This window comes from Pseudoliparis swirei, chromosome 23, assembly GCF_029220125.1.
Source record: "Pseudoliparis swirei isolate HS2019 ecotype Mariana Trench chromosome 23, NWPU_hadal_v1, whole genome shotgun sequence".
Classification (NCBI taxonomy): domain Eukaryota; kingdom Metazoa; phylum Chordata; class Actinopteri; order Perciformes; family Liparidae; genus Pseudoliparis; species Pseudoliparis swirei.
In genome coordinates, this window is record NC_079410.1 from 23,445,314 (window position 1) to 23,462,720 (window position 17,407).

General features: G+C 52.8%; 1 protein-coding gene and 1 pseudogene across 6 annotated transcripts in view; one reads left to right on the forward strand and one right to left on the reverse strand.

Annotated features, from left to right (window-relative positions):
• Positions 1–494: 494 nt before the first annotated feature.
• LOC130188925 (fructose-bisphosphate aldolase A-like) lies at positions 495–6,618 on the forward strand (annotated as a pseudogene).
• Positions 6,619–9,323: 2,705 nt separating this feature from the next.
• Positions 9,324–17,407, reverse strand: part of gps1 (G protein pathway suppressor 1) — an 8,958-nt gene continuing 874 nt past the window's right edge. The window contains exons 2-15 of one of the 6 annotated variants that reach the window (XM_056406392.1): positions 17,172–17,235; positions 16,326–16,418; positions 15,879–16,123; positions 14,743–14,907; positions 14,454–14,589; positions 14,291–14,368; positions 14,120–14,180; positions 12,835–12,929; positions 12,661–12,755; positions 12,473–12,578; positions 10,134–10,214; positions 9,911–10,048; positions 9,694–9,828; positions 9,324–9,501 (exon numbers count right to left, since the gene is read on the reverse strand). In XM_056406392.1, the coding sequence (XP_056262367.1) occupies positions 9,427–9,501; positions 9,694–9,828; positions 9,911–10,048; positions 10,134–10,214; positions 12,473–12,578; positions 12,661–12,755; positions 12,835–12,929; positions 14,120–14,180; positions 14,291–14,368; positions 14,454–14,589; positions 14,743–14,907; positions 15,879–16,123; positions 16,326–16,418; positions 17,172–17,204 (1,536 nt within the window). In that variant the 5' untranslated portion in view covers positions 17,205–17,235 and the 3' untranslated portion in view covers positions 9,324–9,426. Of the gene's footprint in view, positions 9,590–9,693; positions 9,829–9,910; positions 10,049–10,133; positions 10,215–12,472; positions 12,579–12,660; positions 12,756–12,834; positions 12,930–14,119; positions 14,181–14,290; positions 14,369–14,453; positions 14,590–14,742; positions 14,908–15,878; positions 16,124–16,325; positions 16,419–17,171; positions 17,236–17,407 lie in introns of all 6 variants that reach the window. The other 5 variants (XM_056406391.1, XM_056406394.1, XM_056406393.1 and 2 more) reach the window with 5 other exon arrangements.

Here is a 17,407-nt window from a genome sequence, read left to right on the forward strand (position 1 = left end):
TGTGGATCATGTGAGGACGGCTCTGTGGAACACTGAGATGCCTCCTGGCTGCAGCCGGCTGGGAAGTCATCAGCAGGTTCAAAAACAACGGCCCCTCGACGCCTCAGACCCTCTCACGGTGAGTGAAGCTCTCATGTTCAGCAACCACACAGAGCGGCTTCATGGGTCAGCTCACCTGGTGGAGGATTCCAGAGGGCACTTATCCTCCAAGGTCACAGCAGGAGGCGCTGTAGTCCTTCACTGCCACCCAGTGGCTCTGGAGGAACACACTGTCATGGCGGCTGGAACAGGAGGCCTACATCTGGAGGCTCAGTGCGCGTGCGTCAAACACAAGTCCTCTGTGGCGCTGCTACAGGGTTGTTGCGCAACCTTCGACCTGCAAGGCAGCGCTGAGGGTCACGAAGCCCACGCCCAGCATCACCGTCCACGGGGCGTCACTCCTGTCCCCAGCTGCGCTCTGATTGGCCGCTCCCCGCCGAGGCCCCGCCTCCCGTGGTCTCCGTCCCTTCGCGCAGCCGCGTCCTGCTTCTCCCGCTCCTCACCAACACGGAAGACTCTCCGGTAAGTTTTAGAGTTTCATCTTCTCCGGTAAGATGGCGGCTCGTCTCTGTGTGTGTTAGTCCGGCCGTTATCACGCATTTCCGGTCTGCTCGAGGTCCTCGCGCCCCACCGTTAGTCTAACAGTAAGTTGTTGTGGAGGCGTGAGGCCTCCCGGTTCCCTCGGCTGCTTTGGAGAGGACGCGGAAGTGACGTCACTACTGTATTAATACTGTACTTTACTATTGATAACACACACTACTCCAGGTGACGTCACACCGCTGCTCCACGAGTCTCCCTGAGGGCTTCTCGGGTTACATTGGGGTTACCAAGAGTGGGCTCCGGGCCCTTCAGGGGGTCGCCACAGGAGCCTCTGAAGGGCCCGTGGAGAAAAACAACCGTTTGAAGACGAAGATGAGCTGGACTGTGCAGCAACTGACCCCCGTGGTGAACCTGTGTCCCCTGTGATGGTTGTTCTTCAGATACCTGGGTGCCTTCCACACCTCACAGCAACGCCTCCATGAAGGCTCCTCTTCTCGGGGTCAGCTGTCCTGTTGCTGCTTGCTCCTCCCACATCGTGACTCCTCCCCCTCCTCTCAGGCACCATGACTCACGCGTTCCCCACCCTGACCCCTGAGCAGAAGAAGGCGCTCAGTGGCGTCGCCCAGAGGATCGTCGCCCCTGGGAAAGGAATCCTGGCCGCCGACGAGTCCACAGGTACCACTTCCTGTTCAGGAGAACGCCACGCACGGCGGGACGACTGTTGATGAAAGATGGCGACTGTCGCTTTAAGGCCAGTCCGACCGCTCTGAGGTCAGATCTGGTCTTTACCACAATGCTTAAAGCCCCTCCCCCTTCTCCCCGTCTCCAGGCAGCGTGGCCAAGCGCTTCCAGAGCATCAACGCCGAGAACACGGAGGAGAACCGGCGGCTCTACCGCCAGCTGCTCCTCACGGCCGACAGCCGGGTGGACGCCTGCATCGGCGGCGTGATCTTCTTCCACGAGACGCTCTACCAGAGGACGGACGGCGGGAAGCTCCTCCCCCAGCTGGTCAAGGAGAAGGGCATGGCGGTCGGCATCAAGGTGGACAAGGGCGTGGTGCCGCTCGCCGGCACCCACGGGGAGACCACCACCCAGGGTACGGGAGACCACAGGCCCATCACCATGGAGACAGAGGGTCCTGATGCACAGGGCCATCACCATGGAGACAGAGGGTCCTGATGCACAGGGCCATCACCATGGAGACAGAGGGTCCTGATGCACAGGGCCATCACCATGGAGACAGAGGGTCCTGATGCACAGGGCCATCACCATGGAGACAGAGGGTCCTGATGCACAGGACCACCACCCAGGGTACGGGAGACCACAGGCCCATCACCATGGAGACAGAGGGTCCTGATGCACAGGACCATCACCATGGAGACAGAGGGTCCTGATGCACAGGACCACCACCCAGGGTACGGGAGACCACAGGCCCATCACCATGGAGACAGAGGGACCTGATGCACAGGGCCATCACCATGGAGACAGAGGGTCCTGATGCACAGGACCATCACCATGGAGACAGAGGGTCCTGATGCACAGGACCATCACCATGGAGACAGAGGGTCCTGATGCACAGGGCCATCACCATGGAGACAGAGGGTCCTGATGCACAGGGCCATCACCATGGAGACAGAGGGTCCTGATGCACAGGACCATCACCATGGAGACAGAGGGACCTGATGCACAGGGCCATCACCATGGAGACAGAGGGTCCTGATGCACAGGACCATCACCATGGAGACAGAGGGTCCTGATGCACAGGACCATCACCATGGAGACAGAGGGTCCTGATGCACAGGGCCATCACCATGGAGACAGAGGGACCTGATGCACAGGACTAGGGCTGCAACTAACGATTATTTTGATAATCGATGAATCGGTTGATTATTTAATCGATTAATCGGATAAAAAAACATTAATTTTCAACCCTTTATTCAAAACAGGGTTCGTACGGTCATGGAAAACCTGGTTAAAGTCCTGGAATTTTTCAATGGCTATTAGCAGGCCTAGAAAAGTAATTGAAAAAAATAAAATTCCAAAATATTTGGAAAAGTAATGCAAATTTGTTTTATTCAAATGTTAATTTACACGCTATATATACGGTATGCTTTGGAATTCTCATTGATAGTTTAAATACTACATCTTCTCACTTTGTCACGTATAGACCGAGTTTTCACAAAATGTTTAATCATGGAAAGGTCCTGGAGATCCACTGGTCAGCATGGTGATGAACCTGTTCACTGGTCACCATGGTGATGAACCGTCACAAACAGACTGACAGCTCTCCTCTCCTGAGCAGTGGTCCCCATGTGGCCCCGCCCCCTGAACAATATCAGAGACGCGTTCCGATTTATTATTTTGTTCACCTGGCCCGCTGCCGTTGAGATTGCAGTGAGACGCGGAAAAAATGTGGAGTGGTGCTCTTCACAATAAAACATCTTTGATGGGACGTGTCGCGTCTCGGCCAATCAGCGTTCAGATGTCCACAGCGTTTGGGAAGTTAGGTTAGCTTGAATGTTAGTCCGCTACATCTGCTGCTGTCACGCTGCACGGTGTAGCGATGCTAACAAAGTACCCGTACGTTAAAAACGATGTGATTTAGCATATTTTTAGTATCGATACTTCATTAAAAAGAGCGATCAGGCGCCGCTGCTCCGCTCCGTTAAATGTTGTCTGCACGCGCAGCTCACAGCAGTGGGCGTGGCTTATCTCCGTTGCCTTTCTCCGTGGAAAAATATTTTCCGCTATCCGCCACGGAATAAATAACCATGTTCTCTACGTTATCCTCTTGTGGAAATGCCACACATGTCGTGACATGTAGCGCCCTGGTGTCTGGGGTCATGACGTCACCCGGAGGCGCACTCAGCTCCGTGAATGTCTCCGACGACGTGAATGACTTCCGCATCCAGCGCCACGTGAGCAGCAGCAGCCAATTAGATTCATCAACAGAGGAGCAGCTCAGCGCTGATTGGCTCTCACAACGCAGCGTTCCGTCTCTCGCTCCGCTCTGGTTTCTCCTGCGCCGCTCTGCGCTCAACTCAACTTTGTTTACGCTCCGTGACTTATTGAGCACCGTAATAATCGCGAGACACAACGAATCGATAATGAAATTCGTTGCCAACTATTTTAATAATCGATTTTTATCGATTCGTTGTTGCAGCCCTACACAGGACCATCACCATGGAGACAGAGGGACCTGATGCACAGGGCCATCACCATGGAGACAGAGGGACCTGATGCACAGGGCCATCACCATGGAGACAGAGGGTCCTGATGCACAGGGCCATCACCATGGAGACAGAGGGTCCTGATGCACAGGACCATCACCATGGAGACAGAGGGACCTGATGCACAGGGCCATCACCATGGAGACAGAGGGACCTGATGCACAGGGCCATCACCATGGAGACAGAGGGTCCTGATGCACAGGGCCATCACCATGGAGACAGAGGGTCCTGATGCACAGGGCCATCACCATGGAGACAGAGGGTCCTGATGCACAGGGCCATCACCATGGAGACAGAGGGTCCTGATGCACAGGGCCATCACCATGGAGACAGAGGGTCCTGATGCACAGGGCCATCACCATGGAGACAGAGGGTCCTGATGCACAGGGCCATCACCATGGAGACAGAGGGTCCTGATGCACAGGGCCATCACCATGGAGACAGAGGGTCCTGATGCACAGGGCCATCACCATGGAGACAGAGGGACCTGATGCACAGGGCCATCACCATGGAGACAGAGGGACCTGATGCACAGGGCCATCACCATGGAGACAGAGGGTCCTGATGCACAGGGCCATCACCATGGAGACAGAGGGTCCTGATGCACAGGGCCATCACCATGGAGACAGAGGGTCCTGATGCACAGGGCCATCACCATGGAGACAGAGGGTCCTGATGCACAGGGCCATCACCATGGAGACAGAGGGTCCTGATGCACAGGGCCATCACCATGGAGACAGAGGGACCTGATGCACAGGGCCATCACCATGGAGACAGAGGGTCCTGATGCACAGGGCCATCACCATGGAGACAGAGGGTCCTGATGCACAGGGCCATCACCATGGAGACAGAGGGTCCTGATGCACAGGGCCATCACCATGGAGACAGAGGGACCTGATGCACAGGGCCATCACCATGGAGACAGAGGGACCTGATGCACAGGGCCATCACCATGGAGACAGAGGGTCCTGATGCACAGGGCCATCACCATGGAGACAGAGGGTCCTGATGCACAGGGCCATCACCATGGAGACAGAGGGTCCTGATGCACAGGGCCATCACCATGGAGACAGAGGGACCTGATGCACACGGCCATCACCATGGAGACAGAGGGTCCTGATGCACAGGGCCATCACCATGGAGACAGAGGGTCCTGATGCACAGGGCCATCACCATGGAGACAGAGGGTCCTGATGCACAGGGCCATCACCATGGAGACAGAGGGTCCTGATGCACAGGGCCATCACCATGGAGACAGAGGGTCCTGATGCACAGGACCATCACCATGGAGACAGAGGGACCTGATGCACAGGGCCATCACCATGGAGACAGAGGGTCCTGATGCACAGGACCATCACCATGGAGACAGAGGGTCCTGATGCACAGGGCCATCACCATGCCAGGTGTATTGCGTGTCAGTAAAGTCCCCCCCCCCCCCCCCAGGTCTGGACGGGCTCTCCGAGCGCTGCGCTCAGTACAAGATGGACGGCGCTGCATGTTGAGGATCACGCCCACCACGCCGTCCCAGCTCGCCATCGAGGAGAACGCCAACGTGCTGGCCCGCTACGCCAGCATCTGCCAGATGGTGAGCGACTCCGACGGCTGCTCACACGGCTCACTGTTCTCTGTTGCCATGACGACGCTCTGACCCCCCAGCACGGCATCGTCCCCATCGTGGAGCCGGAGATCCTCCCCGACGGAGACCACGACCTGCAGCGCTGCCAGTACGTCACGGAGAAGGTGAGTGATGGGGGGGGGGGGGGGTGGTGATGTCATCGTGAGACCAGCTGATCTCATGATTCAGTTAATCTGAGACATGAGTGAAAGGAGGGTGTAGGAGTCATCTCTCTGTCTCCCCAGGTGTTGTCGGACCACCACATGTACCTGGAGGGACCGCTGCTGAAGCCCAACATGGTGACGGCCGGCCACTCCTGCCCCACCAAGCCCCGCCCCCAGGAGGTGGCCATGGCCACGGTCAGCGCCGCATGGTGCCCCCCGCGGTGCCAGGTGAGGCCGCCGCGCCCGCTCACCGGCCCCCGCCGCACCAACCGTCCGCCCTTCTCCCCCAGGTGTGACCTTCCTGTCCAGAGGGCAGAGCGAGGCGGAGGCCACCGCCAACCCGAACGCCATCAACCGCTGCGCCCTGCCGCGGCCCTGGGCCCTCACCTTCTCCTTCGGCCGCGCCCTGCAGGCCTGGGGGGGGGCAGAAGGAGAACGGCAGGGCCTGCCAGGAGGAGTACATCCAGAGAGCCCTTGTGAGGAGAGACCTGCTGGTGGTGTAAGGAACTCTTCTTCTTCTTCCTCCACAGAACAACAGCAAGGCCGCGATGGGCAAGTACGAGTCCTCTGGCGAGCAGGGTGCCGCTCAGGAGTCTCTGTTTGTGGCCGACCACGCCTACTGAAGCCGCCTCCTCCACCCTTACCCCGCCCTTCAGTGTCATTCCAGTCTTAAAGATAGACCCATGAGAACGCTAGACTACCCATAAGCCCCGTGCACTCAGGACTGGGCCCGACTGCACTGCCCCCAGAGGCAGAGGAGGGCGCTGCAGCCCTATGGAGGTCATGAAGATGCAGTATTAGTGAGAACACTGGAGATAATAAAATGTCCCGTAACAAACAGTCCTGTGGTGTGTCCGCCTGGAGCCTCAGTCGACCGAGGGAAGAACTCAAACAGCTCTTGTGCGCAGTACCTCAATGGGCCACATGGGGCCCAGTGACTCACAGTACTCTGCAGGTAGTTGGCACTGTGCCCAATAAGAATCCTTTCACATGTAAAGAGCATTAAATTCATCAAATGAACTGAGGCACACATGTGAGGGACGTATTTTAATGTGACACCAGGAGAACTCGTGGTTCCCCCTCTGAGGGGTTCAGTCCCGTCTCTAGGCTCCTATAGACGTCTCCTCCCATTGGCTGGAGAGGATCTGATGCATCAGATCCTCTCCAGCCAATGGGAGGAGACACACACAAATAAAACATCTGTATGGTTCACTTAACTTCTTCAACACTAAAAGACATGTCAGTAATATTAGATATGAATGAAACTACATGGAGCCATCACATTGATGATCCACTGAGGCCTTGAGGATCTGAGCAGCTGATAGGTCACCGGGACGAGCAGCTGGAGTCACTTCACTGACTGTCTGCCTTGAGGACTGAGACATTTCACTTCTGGCATCTTTTATTTGTTTTAAGCCGAAGCCTCTTAAGCCCCGCCTCCTGACGCAGAGCAGCGCATGCGCTCTGACCGCTCCTTTACGGAAGTGTCGATACTAAAGACATGCTAAATCACATCGCGTTTGACGTACGCATCTCGTTAGCATCGATCCACCGGGCAGCGGGACAGCAGCACATGTAGCGGCTAACATTCAAGACATCTGATTGGCCGAGACGCGACACATCAAAGATGTTTTGTGAAGAGCACCACTTCACATTTTCTCCAATCTCATAAACGCGGACAAGTTTGCAGGTCTGGACAGTAGAGGAGGACAGAACGAGTCCACCACAGCTCTCCACCCCCTCGGGGGGCGCTGCACTCTGCAGCTTCACCACTAGATGGCCCCATAACCTACAGCAACAGAGAGACAACCAGACAACCAGAGAGACATCCAGAGAGACATGAAGACAACCAGAGAGACATTAAGACAACCAGAGAGACAACCAGAGAGACATGGAGACAACCAGAGACATGGAGACAACCAGAGAGACATGGAGACAACCAGAGAGACAACCAGAGAGACATGGAGACAACCAGAGAGACAACCAGAGAGACATGAAGACAACCAGAGAGACATGGAGACAACCAGAGAGACATAGACAACCAGAGAGACATGAAGACACCCAGAGAGACAACCAGAGAGACATTAAGACAACCAGAGAGACAACCAGAGAGACATGGAGACAACCAGAGAGACAACCAGAGACATGGAGACAACCAGAGAGACATGGAGACAACCAGAGAGACATGGAGACAACCAGAGAGACAACCAGACAACCAGAGAGACATGAAGACAACCAGAGAGACAACCAGAGAGACAACCAGAGAGACATAGACAACCAGAGAGACATGAAGACAATCAGAGAGACAACCAGAGAGACATGAAGACACCCAGAGAGACAACCAGAGAGACATGGAGACAACCAGAGAGACAACCAGAGAGACATGGAGACAACCAGAGAGACATGGAGACAACCAGAGAGACAACCAGAGAGACATGGAGACAACCAGAGAGACAACCAGAGAGACATGAAGACAACCAGAGAGACATGGAGACAACCAGAGAGACATGAAGACAACCAGAGAGACATGAAGACAATCAGAGAGACAACCAGAGAGACATGAAGACACCCAGAGAGACAACCAGAGACATGGAGACAACCAGAGAGACATGAAGACAACCAGAGAGACATGAAGACAACCAGAGAGACAACCAGAGAGACATGAAGACAACCAGAGAGACAACCAGAGAGACATGGAGACAACCAGAGAGACATGGAGACAACCAGAGAGACATGAAGACAACCAGAGAGACATGAAGACAATCAGAGAGACAACCAGAGAGACATGAAGACACCCAGAGAGACATGGAGACAACCAGAGAGACATGAAGACAACCAGAGAGACAACCAGAGAGACATGGAGACAACCAGAGAGACATGGAGACAACCAGAGAGACATGAAGACAATCAGAGAGACAACCAGAGAGACATGAAGACACCCAGAGAGACAACCAGAGAGACATGGAGACAACCAGAGAGACATGAAGACAACCAGAGAGACATGGAGACAACCAGAGAGACATAAAGACAACCAGAGAGACATGAAGACAATCAGAGAGACAACCAGAGAGACATGAAGACACCCAGAGAGACAACCAGAGAGACATGGAGACAACCAGAGAGACATGAAGACAACCAGAGAGACATGGAGACAACCAGAGAGACATGAAGACAACCAGAGAGACAACCAGAGAGACATGGAGACAACCAGAGAGACATGGAGACAACCAGAGAGACAACCAGAGACAATGAGAGACAACCAGAGAGACATGAAGAGACAACCAGAGAGACATGGAGACAACCAGAGAGACATGGAGACAACCAGAGAGACATGGAGACAACCAGAGAGACATAAAGACAACCAGAGAGACATGAAGACAATCAGAGAGACAACCAGAGAGACATGAAGACACCCAGAGACAACCAGAGACATGGAGACAACCAGAGAGACATGAAGACAATCAGAGAGACAACCAGAGAGACATGGAGACAACCAGAGAGACATGAAGACAACCAGAGAGACAACCAGAGAGACATGGAGACAACCAGAGAGACAACCAGAGAGACATGAAGACAACCAGAGAGACAACCAGAGAGACAATCAGAGAGACATGGAGACAACCAGAGAGACATGAAGACAATCAGAGAGACAACCAGAGAGACATGAAGACAACCAGAGAGACAACCAGAGAGACAACCAGAGACATGGAGACAACCAGAGAGACAACCAGCGACTGCATGTCAGGAAGGTGTTTTATTTGAAAGGTCCTCATCAGCTCTTCTAACAGGAGTAAGGGGAGTCTCTAGTGTCCTGGGCGGCGTGGAGGAGGACTCCTCCTCACATGTTGGTGCTCATCCGGGTCTGGCTGTTGGCGGCAGTCAGCTCCCCCTGGCTGCCCTCTCTGGGTGGAGACTGAGAAGAGGACACCAACCATTCAATGCACTTAACCTCCACCCGGGGATTCTGTATTTTGGGATCAGCACTTTTCACAAATGAGAGCCTGTGGAGAGACGGGCAGCCTCTGCATCACGAGTTCACCGGCAGCGTATTGTTGAGCGTATTGTTGTGTGTGTGTGTGTGTGTGTGTGTGTGCGCGTGTCCTACCTTGACGTGGATCTGGTTGCGCAGCACGGCCGCTCTGAGGATCATGGCCTTGGCTCTCCTCTGGAACTCTTTGCCCATGTGGATCGACTTCTCAAAGGTGGTGCTCCTCTGGTCCACGTCCCGCGCGTACAGGATCTACCACAGAGGGGCGGCGTTGGTACGGGCCGAGTGTGTGTGTGTGTGTGTGTGTGTGTGTGTGTGTGTGTGCGTGTGTCACCTTGCTGTGGGAGTCGATGCGGGCGTTGATCAGCCCCTCCAGGATGAGCTGGGTGAGCTCGTCCTCCAGAGCTGCTACTGTGGTGTTGAAGGCCTGAGCCATCTTAGTCATGTCTGCTGACACGTAGGGGCTGAAGTACTGCACACACACACACACACGTCAGAGAAACCGTTTATTTCGGTGTGTGGTGTCCAGACAGGCGACGTGGACCCTTCAGTCTCACCTGGATGAGGGCTCTGTTCCGGATCTGGCTGTAGAGCGTCTTGACGTGCTGGGCCAGGTACATGTCCAACAGGAGGTTATCCTGGAGAACACACACACACACAGTCATGTACACATACAGTCATGTACACACATACAGTCATGTACACACATACAGTCATGTACACACACACAGTCATGTACACACAGTCATATACACACACAGTCATGTACACACAGTCATGTACACACATACACACACAGTCATGTACACACAGTCATGTACACAGTCATGTACACACAGTCATGTACACACAGTCATGTACACACATACACACTCAGTCATGTACACAGTCATGTACACAGTCATGTACACACAGTCATGTACACACAGTCATGTACACACAGTCATGTACACACAGTCATGTACACACAGTCATGTACACAGTCATGTACACACAGTCATGTACACACAGTCATGTACACACAGTCATGTACACAGTCATGTACACACAGTCATGTACACACAGTCATGTACACACAGTCATGTACACACAGTCATGTACACAGTCATGTACACAGTCATGTACACACAGTCATGTACACACAGTCATGTACACACAGTCATGTACACAGTCATGTACACACAGTCATGTACACAGTCATGTACACAGTCATGTACACACAGTCATGTACACACAGTCATGTACACAGTCATGTACACACAGTCATGTACACACAGTCATGTACACAGTCATGTACACACAGTCATGTACACACAGTCATGTACACAGTCATGTACACAGTCATGTACACAGTCATGTACACAGTCATGTACACAGTCATGTACACACAGTCATGTACACACAGTCATGTACACACAGTCATGTACACAGTCATGTACACAGTCATGCACACAGTCATGTACACAGTCATGTACACACAGTCATGTACACACAGTCATGTACACACAGTCATGTACACACAGTCATGTACACACAGTCATGTACACAGTCATGTACACACAGTCATGTACACACAGTCATGTACACACAGTCATGTACACAGTCATGCACACAGTCATGTACACAGTCATGTACACAGTCATGTACACAGTCATGTACACAGTCATGTACACAGTCATGTACACAGTCATGTACACACAGTCATGTACACAGTCACACAGTCATGTACACACAGTCATGTACACAGTCATGTACACAGTCATGTACACACAGTCATGTACACAGTCATGTACACAGTCATGTACACACAGTCATGTACACACAGTCATGTACACAGTCATGTACACAGTCATGTACACAGTCATGTACACACAGTCATGTACACAGTCATGTACACAGTCATGTACACAGTCATGTACACACAGTCATGTACACAGTCATGTACACAGTCATGTACACAGTCATGTACACAGTCATGTACACAGTCATGTACACAGTCATGTACACACAGTCATGTACACACACAGTCATGTACACACAGTCATGTACACAGTCATGTACACAGTCATGTACACAGTCATGTACACAGTCATGTACACAGTCATGTACACACAGTCATGTACACAGTCATGTACACACAGTCATGTACACACAGTCATGTACACAGTCATGTACACAGTCATGTACACAGTCATGTACACACAGTCATGTACACAGTCATGTACACACAGTCATGTACACACAGTCATGTACACACAGTCATGTACACACAGTCATGTACACAGTCATGTACACAGTCATGTACACAGTCATGTACACAGTCATGTACACAGTCATGTACACACAGTCATGTACACAGTCATGTACACAGTCATGTACACAGTCATGTACACAGTCATGTACACAGTCATGTACACAGTCATGTACACAGTCATGTACACACAGTCATGTACACAGTCATGTACACAGTCATGTACACACAGTCATGTACAGTCATGTACAGTCATGTACACAGTCATGTACACAGTCATGTACACACAGTCATGTACACAGTCATGTACACACAGTCATGTACACACACAGTCATGTACACACAGTCATGTACACACACAGTCATGTACACACAGTCATGTACACACAGTCATGTACACACAGTCATGTACACACAGTCATGTACACACAGTCATGTACACAGTCATGTACACACAGTCATGTACACAGTCATGTACACACACAGTCATGTACACAGTCATGTACACACACAGTCATGTACACAGTCATGTACACACACAGTCATGTACACACAGTCATGTACACACAGTCATGTACACACAGTCATGTACACACACAGTCATGTACACACAGTCATGTACCCCCCCCAGAAGCTCCTCCTCACCTTCATCTCGTCCAGCAGCTGGAGGCAGGTGGCGTACTTGGACTCGTAGAACTTGAAGATGATGTCTCGGATCTGAGGTTCCAGCTCCAGGAACAACTTGAAGGAGCTGCGGGCAGAGCAGAGGGGATTACCACCGCCTCCTGGTCCTTGAACGCACCACGGTTCATCCTCCACTGAACCACTGCTACCTGCTGGAGATCACGTTACGCTGGAGCTCCTGTCTGTCAAACGTGGCCAACGCACACAGCCCTCCATACACCGCCACGTTGCTGGGCGACAGCAGCTACACACACACACAGTTAAAACACGGGCTCCCCGGCCTGCTGAGGGGACTGTGGGCGGCGTGGCTCTGGGTTGCTTACGTCACTCACCTCTGGACAGTCACAGTGGTCAAACGACGCCTGCAGGAAGCACTTGGCGGCCGGTTTATATTTACGAGAAGCCAACTCTGCCAACCCTGAAACGCCAAGAGAGGAACTCAGAGCACGATGACATCACCGAGGAGGAGGAGCGCCCTGGAGATCGTCATGGAGACAGCAGCTCCATGGAGACCAGACACTAGAGGCTGAGAGGCTGAGGGGGACGCTGAGGATACACTGAGCTCCTCTCTCCTTATGGACGCTGAGGATACACTGAGCTCCTCTCTCCTCTCCTTATGGACGCTGAGGATACACTGAGCTCCTCTCTCCTCTCCTCTCTCCTTATGGACGCTTAGGATACACTGAGCTCCTCTCTCCTCTCCTCTCTCCTTATGGACGTTTAGGATACACTGAGCTCCTCTCTCCTTATGGACGCTTAGGATACACTGAGCTCCTCTCTCCTCTCTCCTTATGGACGCTGAGGATACACTGAGCTCCTCTCTCCTCTCCTTATGGACGCTGAGGATACACTGAGCTCCTCTCTCCTCTCCTCTCTCCTTATGGACGCTTAGGATACACTGAGCTCCTCTCTCCTCTCTCCTTATGGACGCTTAGGATACACTGAGCTTCTCTCTCCTCTCTCTCCTTATGGACGCTGAGGATACACTGAGCTCCTCTCTCCTCTCTCCTTATGGACGTTTAGGATACACTGAGCTCCTCTCTCCTCTCTCCTTATGGACGCTGAGGATACACTGAGCTCCTCTCTCCTCTCTCCTTATGGACGCTGAGGATACACTGAGCTCCTCGCTCCTCTCTCCTCTCTCCTCTCTCCTTATGGACGTTTAGGATACACTGAGCTCCTCTCTCCTCTCTCCTTATGGACGTTTAGGATACACTGAGCTCCTCTCTCCTCTCTCCTTATGGACGCTTAGGATACACTGAGCTCCTCTCTCCTCTCCTCTCTCCTTATGGACGTTTAGGATACACTGAGCTCCTCTCTCCTTATGGATGTATCTCCATCTCTCCATCACACATCACTAACTCTGCTTCCTCTCCTGAGTCCTTGTGACTTCCTGTCTCAGAGGGTCCATTGGACCTGCTGGTCTGAAGCTGGTCCTGACTTCTTGCCCCTGCTTCCTGCATCCAGCTTCTGGTCTGGCCCCGCCTCCTTCCAAATAGCCCCGCCTCCTCCTCTGTGCCGCCTGCCTCATTGGCCACAGCTCTCTTTCGACTGCCTCTCAGGACATTCTTCATCCAACAGGTGGAGAACCGGCTCACCGTCACTCACCTGCAGCACACTTTAGTTTGGTGAGGACGGCTTGGTTTTGGCTGTCTCGCTCTCCTCTTTGCTTTGAACAGAAAGAGAAACACTGTCATCTCAGCAGGTGTTTGTCACCTGGGTGCAGAACCGCACCACTTCCTTTGGCCTCCGCTGCGAGACCTCGTCGGCGACGCTCACCTCGGCTATCTCTGGGGTGGACTCTGCTTTGTTGACGTAGCTCAGCACGTGGGACCAGTTCTGGAGGTAAACACTGACCTGAGAGACAGACACAGTCACTCCTCCACTCGGCTCAAGGCCACTCGTCAGAGCGGTTCTCCAGAGGAGCGGAGAGCGGCGCTACCTTGATGACATTCAGACACATGTTGATGACGTGCTTAGCGCTGGTGCAGTAGTCTCTGGCTCTGGAATAGCACTTGAGGGCATTACTGAGGTCTCCGCAGTCCAGGTAGTGGTCCCCCAGGTCGTCGTGGCCTCTCCTGGGGAGAAAGGCCGGAGAGGTGGCGATAAGGAGGTAGATGTAGGGACCAGGGCAAAGGTCAAGTGCAGGACGGACCGACGGGAGTGGGCCTGGCTCTCCGAGCCGGTCTCTGACCCGCTGGCCGTCCCCTGTGGAGGCGGAGCCTCCGTACCTGATGCTCTCCTTGATGGAGTTCCCCTTGTAGTTCTTCAGGTCAGTGTCCAGCTTCTCCAGTTTGAGCAGCGCCTTCTTCCTGGTGGACTCGGCCCAGGCAGAGTCCAGGGGAGGAGGAACCACCGCCCCTTCTGGCACGGTGTCCGGCACACCCTGCACCTCCCTAAACAACAACAACAACAACCATGTACATTCCATGTTGACTAAATGAGAGAAACGGTGACGTCTTTAGAGCAGTGCAGCGTGGATCCTCCAGTAACCACGGCAACATGCATCAGAACGTCACTGTGTTCATAGAGATGCACTACGACTGTTCATAGAGATGGACTAGGACTGTTCATAGAGATGCACTAGGACTGTGTTCATAGAGATGCACTATGACTTCATAGAGATGGACTAGGACTGTTCATAGAGCTGCACTAGGACTGTGTTCATAGAGATGGACTATGACTGTTCATAGAGATGCACTAGGACTGTGTTCATAGAGATGCACTAGGACTGTTCATAGAGATGGACTATGACTGTTCAGAGATGGACTATGACTGTTCATAGAGATGGACTATGACTGTTCATAGAGATGCACTAGGACTGTTCATAGAGATGGACTAGGACTGTTCATAGAGATGCACTAGGACTGTTCATAGAGATGCACTAGGACTGTGTTCATAGAGATGCACTATGACTGTGTTCATAGAGATGCACTATGACTGTTCATAGAGATGGACTATGACTGTTCATAGAGATGCACTAGGACTGTTCATAGAGATGGACTATGACTGTGTTCATAGAGATGCACTATGACTGTTCATAGAGATGGACTATGACTGTTCATAGAGATGCACTAGGACTGTTCATAGAGATGGACTATGACTGTGTTCATAGATGGACTATGACTGTTCATAGAGATGGACTAGGACTGTTCATAGATGGACTAGGACTGTTCAGAGATGGACTAGGACTGTTCATAGAGATGGACTAGGACTGTTCATAGAGATGGACTAGGACTGTTCATAGAGATGGACTAGGACTGTTCATAGAGATGGACTAGGACTGTTCATGGAGATGCACTGACTGTTCATAGAGATGGACTAGGACTGTTCATAGAGATGGACTAGGACTGTTCATAGAGCTCACTCCGGGACCATGTGGTCCCAGGGAAGCAGTCTCTCCATACGCAGTGTCCCGGCCACAGGGTACCGTGAGGCCTCTGTGAGTTTGCGGTGGATCTCCTCGTAGGTGTCCACGTTGAAGGTCCTCTGGACGAAGGTGAGGGCCATCTTCAGGGCCTCCACCCGCAGCTGAGGGCAGTGCTCCGCGATGAACTGGAGCCGCTCGATGCGCATCAGCCCACTGTAGCTGGTGGCATACTGCTCCAGGTCCTACACATGGGGGGGGGGGGGGGGGGGGCAGGTGAGAGGGCAGGTAACACAGTGGGGCACAGCTGCGCTGAAACAGCTAATCTAGACTTGTTTGTAGGTCATGACCTTGATGAACAGCTTCATGCAATGAATGATTCTCTAGGGTCGAACCATTACATCGGGTTAGTTTGAGGGTTTATATCAAAGTCTGTTGGGTCAGTACCAGCGTTGGGTTCTCCACGATGTAATTGGTGTCCGGGGCATTCTGCTGGTCCTCCTGGGGGTCTGCGTCGATCTGCATGGGCTCCACAGACCCCTGAGAGAAGCACACCAGACACATGATCCACATGAGGAATAAACATGACACGTTTCACCAGGACCAGAGGATCCCTCAGCCAGCTCCACGCCATCGACACGAATCACACCACCACGTCACGTCTCTGTGTTGCACAGCAATGTGCTCATTAGTTTCTAGGGAATAAGTCATTCAGTGTGAAAAAAGCACTAAACACACAACGAGCTGCAGGTTCTGACCCGGCAGCGGCGTCACATGCCCAGAGCCTCATGTTGGACCTCAAACAAGGAGCCGCCAGGAGCTGCTGACGGAACCAGCTTGAAGAGGGACGCTCATCACCTGGGGTTCAGAGTGAAATCAATGAGGTGCGTCGCTGTGACTGAACAACCTCACGACAAAGAGCGTCAAGAGCTGCTTTACCCCCTAGTGGCAGACTGGGGAACAGCGGTGTGAGAAGAGATCGTACATGAGATCCATACGATGAATTCAACAGTGGCTCCCAGCCGGTGTTCAGCCTGGTTCTGTGTGGGCGCATGGTCGGCAACAAGCAAGACACAAGGAGCAGACCGGGGTCTCAGGGAGGCAACCACAGCCATGTCATCATGTGCGTGGTTATGCAACACGACACCAGGCGGAGGGCGAGCGAATGCCACCGCTGGATTGGTCGAGTCATTAGTACGTTAGTGCTGCACACGGACACGGCGCCGGAGCTCCGCCCACTCTGATGCAGTGCTTCAGCACGTTGTGTTGAAGCGGTTGTTAAATGAAGAATACCACGAGACCGACGGCGTCCGAAGCTTCAGACATCACGGGTACTTCAGAAAGCGCCTGGTCAGTTCTACAGTTTGTACAGGTCAGCAGAGATGAGAATAACAGAGATATGGACACAACACAGACATGAACACCTCCACGTGGACCAACACGCCATGACGCGAGTTAAAATAAATAAATACATATATATATGATATGATGATATGATATTCCTTTATGTCTGGGGACATTTCAAAAAT